This window comes from Suricata suricatta, chromosome 15, assembly GCF_006229205.1.
Source record: "Suricata suricatta isolate VVHF042 chromosome 15, meerkat_22Aug2017_6uvM2_HiC, whole genome shotgun sequence".
In the NCBI taxonomy this organism is placed as follows: Eukaryota; Metazoa; Chordata; class Mammalia; order Carnivora; family Herpestidae; genus Suricata; species Suricata suricatta.
This window is the reverse complement of record NC_043714.1, coordinates 77,805,702-77,815,519: the sequence shown is the minus strand read 5'-3', so window position 1 is coordinate 77,815,519 and position 9,818 is coordinate 77,805,702. Positions and strand designations below refer to the sequence as shown.

At 68.5% G+C, this 9,818-nt stretch overlaps 1 protein-coding gene across 1 annotated transcript in view; it reads left to right on the top strand.

Moving 5' to 3' along the window:
* PLEC (plectin) overlaps positions 1 to 9,818 on the top strand; it is a 34,550-nt gene that overhangs the window by 8,194 nt on the left and 16,538 nt on the right. Inside the window, exons 2-19 of the mRNA XM_029923349.1 lie at positions 3,586 to 3,647; positions 3,902 to 3,916; positions 4,022 to 4,111; positions 4,434 to 4,469; positions 4,941 to 5,018; positions 5,105 to 5,197; positions 5,990 to 6,156; positions 6,797 to 6,912; positions 6,995 to 7,101; positions 7,182 to 7,301; positions 7,379 to 7,474; positions 7,633 to 7,760; positions 7,977 to 8,070; positions 8,541 to 8,695; positions 8,814 to 9,132; positions 9,211 to 9,288; positions 9,370 to 9,531; positions 9,693 to 9,797. Of these exons, the coding sequence (XP_029779209.1) occupies positions 3,586 to 3,647; positions 3,902 to 3,916; positions 4,022 to 4,111; positions 4,434 to 4,469; positions 4,941 to 5,018; positions 5,105 to 5,197; positions 5,990 to 6,156; positions 6,797 to 6,912; positions 6,995 to 7,101; positions 7,182 to 7,301; positions 7,379 to 7,474; positions 7,633 to 7,760; positions 7,977 to 8,070; positions 8,541 to 8,695; positions 8,814 to 9,132; positions 9,211 to 9,288; positions 9,370 to 9,531; positions 9,693 to 9,797 (2,021 nt within the window). The remainder of the gene's footprint in view (positions 1 to 3,585; positions 3,648 to 3,901; positions 3,917 to 4,021; positions 4,112 to 4,433; positions 4,470 to 4,940; positions 5,019 to 5,104; positions 5,198 to 5,989; positions 6,157 to 6,796; positions 6,913 to 6,994; positions 7,102 to 7,181; positions 7,302 to 7,378; positions 7,475 to 7,632; positions 7,761 to 7,976; positions 8,071 to 8,540; positions 8,696 to 8,813; positions 9,133 to 9,210; positions 9,289 to 9,369; positions 9,532 to 9,692; positions 9,798 to 9,818) is intronic.

Here is a 9,818-nt window from a genome sequence, read left to right as displayed (position 1 = left end):
CTTGCCGCGCTGCGGGCGACCCCAGGGCGCCAGCGCTCATGGCTGCGGCCGGCCCCGGGCGGGCCGGCGGCGCCTTCGCCCTGAGGAAGGAGGTGGTGCTGGAACGGCCCTGCTGGCTGGACTGGGGCTGTGAGCAGGCCCGCAGGGGCTACCTCTACGGGCAGCTGTGCTGCGTAGGTGGGTGAGGCTGCGAGGGGTAGGGGGTCCGGGAGTGGGGCACCATCTCCGAGGAAACCGCCCCCGGGACCGGGAAGGGGTGGAGCCCAGCCCGGGTGCAGCCCCGCCTCCACGCTCCGCTCCGGAAACACCTGGGAAGGAAGGAGGCGTCGTCCCAGTGGCCCCATTTGTTCCTCCTCTGGAGAAGGGGGATGGGAAGGTGGGCGGGGCCGGCTTGGGCTTTGGCCTTGATTTCTTTTTGCCCCGGGCACCCGGCCGTTGGCAGTCCCTACGCCGGAGGAGGGCGGGCGGAGGGAGGCGCAGAGGGCGGGGCTCTCCTCGGCTGGCGGGCTCCCCTCAGTCTGTAGGTCTTCCATCCCTGCAGTCTTCAAGAACTGTAGGACCTTCAGCCTCAGTCTTCACATCTGTAAAAGGGGGCGACGATACCCTTCAGAGAGTCATGGGCAGCTCTAGGGGACACTGGGTGGTGGCAGAAAATCTCTTGCCTAGGACAGTACAAGGGTGAAGCGGATGTTGGGAGCGCCAGTGCCGGGGTGGGGGGAGTGCCGACTGAGGTCCGCCGCAGCGTCGGAGGCTGGGTTGGAGGAGCTGTCTGTTGGTTTGAGGGTCCGAATATAAAGGACCCGGTTGGGAGCTTCTGCGGCCTGGGGCCAGGGGCCGGCGGGAGGAGCCCAGAGGCAGGAGGCGGCGGCGGCGGCGGGAGGGCTTCCTGCGGGAACGGTGTGGGGGCGGCCCCCCCCCCCCCCCGGCATCCTTGCAGACCCCGAGTGGCAGAAAGCTGGCAGAGGGACTTGGGCTGGGGTCTCGCACAAGTCTCGGACTTCAGGCCCTGACTCCTGGCTCTTGCCTGTCCTAGAATGCCCTGGTCCTGTCCCCTGACCCATCCCAGGGGCCCGTGGTGTCTCTGCCCCTCACCAGAATGACACCCACACCCTTGCCAGCAGGGACCCCGCTTCCGGGTGACTGCTGGACCAGCACAGAGACTGCATGTCGCGGTGCTCAGTACGGGCCCGAACTCGGGTCTGCTGCTAGGGCCAGGGGTCCTCTGAAGAGGCCTACCTCCAGGAGGGGGCAAGAGGGGGGGGATCAGATTTGGGATTTTGGAGAGTGAAGAGCTCATGTCTGGCGGGGTTGTGGGGGCTGCGGAGCCAGGCTGAGCCAAGCCTCCCCAGGCCCCCCACGGATGAGGGTGTGGGGTGTGTAGAGCAGGTCAGTCTTTGTACATTTCAAGCCAGGTTCTGAGTCCAGCTCCATGCCTGAGGGAGTCTCTCCAGAGATGGGAGGGGGCAGACCCCTGGGGGTCTGGCGGTGTCTCTGAGATGTGGAGGGGGTGGAGTGTAGCCAGCTCCCCACGCTTTAGCACCCCTTCCCCCCATGGTGTTTGGGCGCCCTCCGGTGGCCACAGAGGGGCAGTGCGGACCGGGGCGGGGGAGGCTTTCCCGGAACACTGGCTGGGCGCCTCGGGGTAGGGGGCAGCGGCTCACAGCTGGATCACATCAAGCCAGATGCTCCGACTGGAAAATTCTTGTGGCTGGGTCGGCGGCCGGGGCACGGCCGGCCATAGGCGGGTCTGTCCGAGACGGATGGGGGGGGGGGAGGGAGTCGGGCAGCACCCCGGCACCCTTTGCTCTGCCTCCCACCTTTACAGCCCTTAATGGCTGCTATCTGTGAGCCCCGCCCAACTGCAAACAGCCCCCAGGTGTGGCTTCCTTTCCTGTGAGTCACTGAATTGGGCCCCCTCCCCAGCCCTGACTCACTGGCGGCCCCCCTCCCTCGTGCTCCCCACAACCCCCTGCATACCCGCCTCCCCCCAACTTGGGACTGAGTTCCTGCAGATTGGGGCTGGGCGGTCCTGCCTGATGAGTCAACGCTCAGCTATGTGCCCGCTCCTGCCCCGCCAGGCGCTCTGCCTCCTGACGGGGGCACTGCTCCAGGATGTGCCTGGTGGGCCGCTTGGAGGGGACCAGGCCTGCACAGGACTGTCATGGAGCCTGACAGGGGCCACGGGCCGAGGGCATGGAGGTCTATGATGACGGATGACTTAGAAGGCTGCGAGGAAAGGGCAGCCCGCTGCCCCTCAGCTGGGGGTCTCAGCCGGCACAGTGGGCTGGCTGAGGGGTGGGTGGTCCTGGATTGAAGCTCGGAAGGGAGGTGTGGCCTTTGGGGCACTCTGGGCCAAGCCACACTCGGGCGCCCCTTTCTGTGGTGGGGGTGGCCCAGGAGATGGTGTGTGGTCCTGACACTAGTAGGTGCCCCTCCAGCCCCTGGGTGCCCCCTGGGACTGTGACTGGCCGGGTGGGTGAGGAAACCCCTGGGTTTCCTGTGCCTGTGGAGCCAAGGGTGTGGCTGTGGGGGAGGGGCCACCTTCCTCCTTCCCTCCTCCCGGGGGGTGGGCAGGGCGGGGTGGGGCCCCCAGGGCGGGGACAGCCCTTTGAGGGAGAACAGCGGGCAGGGAGTGGCCACACCGACTCTGGCGCTGAGCTAGCAAGCGAGTCCAGTGGGGCGCCCGCCTAGGCCGCGGTGTGCACCAGAGCCGGAGCTCAGTGCCTGGGGCCTCAGGACCGAGCCCGAAGGGTGGGCACCGCCATGTCTCAGCACCGGGTCCGTGGGCCTGAGCCCGAGGGCCTGGGTCACAAGAGGACCAGCTCGGAGGACAACCTCTACCTGGCTGTGCTCAGGGCCTCAGAGGGCAAGAAAGGTAGTGGGCAGTCCACCCCCCCCAGCCCCCCGGGCCGGAAGGGCTCACTTCCTGCTGCAGGAAGCCTGGCACTGGGTGGGGGTGGGGCCCCTCTCCGAGGGTCTGAATGGAGGGGCAGAGTGTGGGACGGGCCGGCTGTGGGCCGCGTGCCGTGAGTCCTGGCGCAGGCAGGTGCGGGGCTGTGGGGCTGGGGGGGCGCAGGGAGCCACCCGTGCAAGGAGAGGGCTGGCCTCTGCTGGCAAGGTAGGCTGTGGCGCGGGTGGGGGGGCTCTCTGTGCCCTGGGGAAGTCCCCTGTCCTGTTGGGAGGGTACAGCCTCCCCCAGCCACACCCCTGACCCGTCCTGGGTCCTGGTGGGGAGAAGGGTCTGCTGCGGCTCTCCAGGGGCGGCATGTGGGGGTGGGGCCGGCCAGGACGCACTCTGTGGGCTCTGGGTGTGGCTGCCAGCTCTGGACCTTCCCGGCTGCGGAGGGAGACAATAGGGGATTGAGCAGCACTCTGTGTGCCTAGCACCTCCAGGCCCCCACTGCAGGGGCAGGGCTGGCCGGGGCCTGGGCACCTGAGTCTCTGCCAGTCCGCCTGGGAGGGGGCTGGGTCTCAGCGTGTGGTCCTGAGCCCTCAGGTGCCACCCCCAGTGTCTGCCGTGGTCCCGTCCCAGGTGCTCCCGGGGCTTCGCCCAGGCCTCAGGTAACCCCGCCTTGTCTCTCCCAGATGAGCGGGATCGAGTGCAGAAGAAAACTTTCACCAAGTGGGTCAACAAACACCTCATCAAGGTTGGTGGCGGGCGTGCATGTGCGGGTGCACGTACTCGCGGTCTTGGGGTAGAGGAGGTTGAGGGTGGGGGTGAAGGAGGGCGCCCCTGGCCCTCCAGCCAGAACAAGGGCTGTCCCCACAGTTGGCCTGGGAGCTCACCTTTCATTTCTGAAACCTGTTATTCTCTGTCCCCTCCCTACCCTCCCCCACGCTGCCCCTGCCTCCTGTCTCTCTCTCTGTCCTCCTCCTCCGGGCTCTCCTGCTCTCCTGGTAGCACTGGAGGGCCGAGGTAGGTGCCTCCGTGGGGGCGGGGCATGTTTTTGGGGTCCATGCCTGTCCCCCTGCTGGTGGCCGTGGGGGACGTGCAGCCAGCCTGGTGCCTCTGTCCCCACAGGCCCAGAGACACATCAGTGACCTGTATGAGGATCTCCGTGATGGCCACAACCTCATCTCCCTGCTGGAGGTCCTCTCGGGGGACAGCCTGGTGCGTGCGCCACCCCCCTGCCCCCTTCGCCCCCTCTGGAGCCCCGCCTGCCTTTCACCCAGATAGCCCTGCCTGCCTGCCTTCCGTGGGGCCTTTCCCACATGCCCAGTCCACGTCCAGCCCGGCCGCGGCCCCTACGACGTCTCCCAGCCTGGGGGAGGCCCCGACCCCTGTGCCCCACGTGGGCTCACGGCCCCGCTGGTGTCCGTGTCGGAGCCCCGACCCAGTAACCTCACGCTCTGCTCTGCTTCGGTTTCTCTGCTGCTTGGACTGTGAACCTTGGCTTCTGCCCTTTACCCTATGCCCTGCTCTGGCCGGGCAGCCAAGAGAGCGGGACGTAATCAGGAGCTCGCGCCTGGTGAGTGGTCGTGCCTGCTGGCTAAGGCAGCGCGTGGGCTCCCCAAGACTGGGAGCCCAGCTCACCTGGGGCTGGTGGCCTGTCCGGCCTGGCCTGCGCCTGGCGTTTGGTGGGCAGATGGCTGTGCATCCAGCTGCCTAACGTCCTGCCTGCTGTGTTGCCCAGGACCAGGCCTGGGACCTGCCGGCGCTGCCATCCCGGCCGGGAGGACCCCTCCCCGTGTGCCACTGCCCTCCACCCTCGGCTTCCTGGCTATTGTCTTCTCCCGCCCCTTGCTTCCTTCCCGCAGCCTGGGCCTGGCCCCTGGGCCAGTGGCCTCCCTTTTCCAGCTGGGGAGGGTGAGCCGGGACAGGGGACAGGCTGCTGGCCTGCTGGGGAGGGCCCTCGGTGCAGTGACCCCGGGGGGATCCGAGGGCAGGCGGGGGCTGCAGCGGGCTCCCTGGCACTGACCAGCTGTGCCTCTGCCCACAGCCCCGGGAGAAGGGGAGGATGCGTTTCCACAAGCTGCAGAACGTCCAGATCGCCCTGGACTACCTCCGACACCGCCAGGTGAGGCTGCTGGCCGCCGTCCCCTTCCCCATGTGGGTGCCGCAAGTGGTGGGCCCGTGGGTGTGACTGGGGGCGCTTGCTCGCAGGTGAAGCTGGTGAACATCAGGAATGATGACATCGCCGACGGCAACCCCAAGCTGACGCTCGGCCTCATCTGGACGATCATCTTGCACTTCCAGGTAGCGTCGGGGGGCGCTGGGAGCGCCTGGCTGGGTGTGCGGCTCCCGGAACCTCCCGGCTTGCACTGCGCCCCGGCCCTGTCCTCTCTCTGTGGCCTGAGGGCCAGGCCTCTCTGCAAGGCCTGCCTGGACGTGGCCTCTGGCCCTGGCTGGGCAGGGCCTGCTGAGCCTCCCTGCGGAGGAATGTGTTCTGTGCTGGTGCAGCCTCTGCCCCGGGGAGGGTTTGGAGAAGCGCTCGCTGCGCTGGCTGACTCACCCATCGCCTGCCTGGCCGCACCGGAAGCCGCAAATCTGAGAGCTGAGCAGGCAGAGCCTGGCTGCCATGGCAGCTGAGTCATAGGCTGGCAGGCCAACAGACAGACAGACAGCTAGGGACAGGCACGTGGAGGTACTACTAGACAGGTGGGCAGACCCGGGCTTGAAGGGCTGAATTAAGTGGGGCCTGACAGCCAGTCATACCATGCCCAGCCCCCCGAGACCCAGAGACCACCCCCCAGCCTGTAGTCAGAGAAGGGGCTGACTTGGCCCCACCCCCCGGTGACAGCCTTTTCTAGGCCTGGGGTTCCTGAGTGAGCTCTGGTGGCCGCAGCTGCTCTCCTTGGGCCCAGCCTCTGTCAACCTAGGGAAGTGTCCAGGGTACCCACCATATGATGGTAGTGGGGCCCGGGGGCTCTGACTTCTGTGGCAGCCACTGGCTGGAGTGGCCCGGGCCTGTGGCTCGGGTGACGGGTGAGAGGTCGCGGTGCCGGGCACGTGGCTGAGGCCCTGCTCCCTGCCCGCCACGTGGGGCAGATCTCGGACATCCAGGTGAGCGGGCAGTCGGAGGACATGACGGCCAAGGAGAAGCTGCTGCTGTGGTCGCAGCGCATGGTGGAGGGCTACCAGGGCCTGCGCTGCGACAACTTCACGTCGAGCTGGCGCGACGGCCGCCTCTTCAACGCCATCATCCACCGGCACAAGTAGGGGGCCTGGGGCCACAGGGGCTGCGGGCGGGGATGCCGGGAGCGCCTCAGCCGGGCAGCCCCAAACAGGCTGGGGCAGGGACGGGGGCGGGAGGGGCGTCTGCTGCCGCCGGGAATGGCAGTGCCCGCCCAGCCCTCTGGAAGGGTGCAGGCAGGCCCGGCCCCACCCACGCCCTTCCCGCCTCTGCCCGGGGCCTTTCCAGAGGCCCCGCTGGCTTCCTCAAGGCTGGGGATGGGGGGGCCAGCGTCAGCCCCACGCGGCTGCTCCAGAAAGTGCCGAGGTGGCCAGACCTCAGTGAGGCGCCGACAGCCCTCAGTGGACCCTGGCCCCACCCGAGGATTGGGGCCCAGTGGGCAGGGCACCTGCAGGAATCCTAGGCTGACCCGTACCCTCCGTGCATCCCACCCTGCACCTGTGTCCCCTGGAGGCCCCTTGAACCCCAGGGGGTGAGGCCCACAGCACACAGGGTCTGCACACGGGGCCACGTAGGTGGGCGGTACGGGGCACTGGTAGGGCAGGTGGTATTTTTGAGGGCTGTGTGCTCGCAGGGATGCGGGGGGACGCGGGTGCTCTGTGTCCCTGTCTGTGTGCTGACCTGGCCGCGGCCCTCACTGTGCCGTCTGCCCTGTGCCCCAGGCCCATGCTCATCGACATGAACAAGGTGTATCGACAGACCAACCTCGAGAACCTGGACCAGGCCTTCTCCGTGGCGGAGCGGGACCTGGGAGTGACCCGCCTCCTGGACCCCGAGGGTGCGTGCCGCCACCGCCCTTCTCCCTCTCCCCTGTGCGCCTGTTCACTGCGCCCCCTCTGACGCCTGCCCCTCCCCCGCAGACGTGGACGTCCCTCAGCCCGACGAGAAGTCCATCATCACCTACGTCTCCTCCCTGTACGACGCCATGCCCCGCGTGCCTGACGTGCAGGACGGGGTGAAGGCCAACGTGAGCGGGCGGGGCGCAGGGGGCAGGCGGGGGCGGGTGGCCGGGCAGCAGCGGCCCCTCACGGCCTCTCCCTCCCCCAGGAGCTGCAGCTGCGCTGGCAGGAGTACCGGGAGCTGGTGCTGCTGCTGCTGCAGTGGGTCCGACACCACACGGCGGCCTTCGAGGAGCGCAGGTTCCCCTCCAGCTTTGAGGAGATTGAGGTGGGCCCGTCCTCTGCCCGGGCTCCGGCGCCCCCTGCGGGGCCCGGGCCTGGCTGCTGACACCCTGCTCCCCACAGATTTTGTGGTGCCAGTTCTTGAAGTTTAAGGAGACAGAGCTTCCGGCCAAGGAGGCAGACAAGAACCGGTCCAAGGGCATCTACCAGTTCCTGGAGGTGAGTGGGGGTCCCGGAGGGAGGTGGCGGGGTGGGGGGGCATTCATGGTCCTGGAGCCTGGGGCACAGCCTCATTGCTGGGCTTCTGGGCGCCGGGCTGTTCCGGGTTGGGCAGGTTGGGGGCTGGGCACCGCTCTGAGCTGGGCCCCTGCCCACAGGGTGCGGTGCAAGCAGGCCAGCTCAAGGTGCCTCCCGGGTACCACCCGCTGGACGTGGAGAAGGAGTGGGGCAAACTGCACGTGGCCATCCTGGAGCGCGAGAAGCAGCTCCGGGCGGAGTATGAGAGGTGGGTGGGTGCCGGGGTGGGGGAGGCGGCGGGCGGGGCCCTGTGGCCGACGGGCGGGAAGCCACCCGCGGGTGAGTCACCGCCTGGGGAGGAAACCACCCCCCCAGGCTGGGAATCCCACAGTGGGGCCAGCGGCAGGAGGGTGTCCAGTCTGCAGCCCGGAGCCTGGCGGGCGGGCCGCACTCACGCCGGCTCCCGCGGGCGCTGTGGCCGCAGGCTGGAGTGTCTTCAGCGCATCGTGAGCAAGCTGCAGATGGAGGCGGGGCTGTGCGAGGAGCAGCTGAACCAGGCCGACAGCCTGCTGCAGTCGGTGAGGGGAGGGGCTGGCGGCCGAGCCGGGCAGGGAGGCGGAGCCTGCCACGCCCTGTGGCCAGTGGGTGGGGAGCAGGCCCTGGTCCCTTTCTGGCTGTGCTGCCTACCCCAATCGCTCACTCTGGGCAGAGCTGGCTTCCGGGCACCAGGCAGGACATCGGAGAGGCCACTGTGCTCTGTTGCGGGCCTATCTGAGAGGCGTGCTGGCGGGGGGAGGAGGTGGTAGAGAGGGCTCTAGAGCCACAGGGCCCAGCAAGGGCAGGACTTAGTGGAGGAGAGGCTGGGGCATGGAAAGAGGAGGCCACGAGAGGTCCGGCCCTGTGGATCTAGCGGAGCCAAGAGCTCCCCTAGAGGGCCAGGGGCTAGCCATCCGTCCTCAAGTGCATGTTGGGAGCAAGCGCAGGGCTGGGGGTTGGAGGGAAGAGGATGGGCCAGGGCCCCAGAGGCAGCTGTGGGTACCGCCTGCAGGACATCCGCCTGCTGGCCGCGAACAGGCCCCCGCAGCGGGCCGCCGAGGTGGAGCGGGACCTGGACAAGGCAGACAGCATGATCCGGCTGCTGTTCAACGACGTGCAGACCCTCAAGGATGGCCGCCACCCGCAGGGGGAGCAGATGTACCGCAGGTGGGCCGCCCGCAGGGGGGTGGCGGTGCCGCAGGTGGAGCACACCGCGTGCCGGGGGTCTCTGCGCAGCCTGGCCTCCACTCAGCCCTCCAACGCCCCCCCACCCCGCTGTCCCCAGGGTGTACCGCCTGCATGAGCGCCTGGTGGCCATCCGGACCGAGTACAACCTCCGGCTGAAGGCAGGCGTGGCAGCGCCGGTGACCCAGGTGACCCAGGTGACGGTGCAGAGCACACAGAGGCGGCCCAAGCTGGAGGACGCCTCGCTGCGCTACCTGCAGGACCTGCTGGCCTGGGTGGAGGAGAACCAGCGTCGGGTGGACGGCGCCGAGTGGGGTGGGGACCTGCCCAGTGTGGAGGCACAGCTGGGCAGCCACCGGGGCCTGCACCAGTCCATCGAGGAGTTCCGGGCCCAGATCGAGCGCGCACGTGCGGACGAGGTGTGCGGCGCCCCGGGGGCTGGGCGTGGGGGGTGCAGACCCTGGCCGCTGGAGGGTTTACCCCTGTGCCTCCCGCAGGGGCAGCTCTCCCCAGCCCCCCGGGGCGCCTACCGGGACTGCCTGGGCCGGCTGGACCTGCAGTACACCAAGCTGCTGGTGAGTGGGGGCCGGGTGGGGCTGGGGGACCCGGGGGACGGGGCGCTGTGGCCTGCTGACCCTGCTCTCGCCTGCCTGCAGAACTCCTCCAAGGCCCGTCTCCGTGCCCTGGAGGGCCTGCACGCCTTTGTGGCGGCTGCCACCAAGGAGCTGATGTGGCTCAGTGAGAAGGAGGAAGAGGAGGTGGGCTTCGACTGGGGGGAGCACAACTCCAACATGGCTGCCAAGAAGGAGAGCTACTCGGTGAGGTCACCTTCTAGAGCCTTCTGCGACTGCCCTGCCCCAGTTGGGTCTCAGCGTGCTGGCTGGTCTTCCACCGGGAGCCTTGGAGGGCGCTTGTGGGAGAGTGGTGGACCCTGGTGTGGTCCTGACACCATCCCTGAGACCCGCTGCCTGTGTGTCAGGCCCTGATGCGCGAGCTGGAGCTGAAGGAAAAGAAAATCAAGGAGATTCAGAGCACTGGGGACCGGCTGCTGCGGGAGGGGCACCCTGCTCGGCCTACAGTGGAGGTGGGGGCAGGCCGTGGGGAC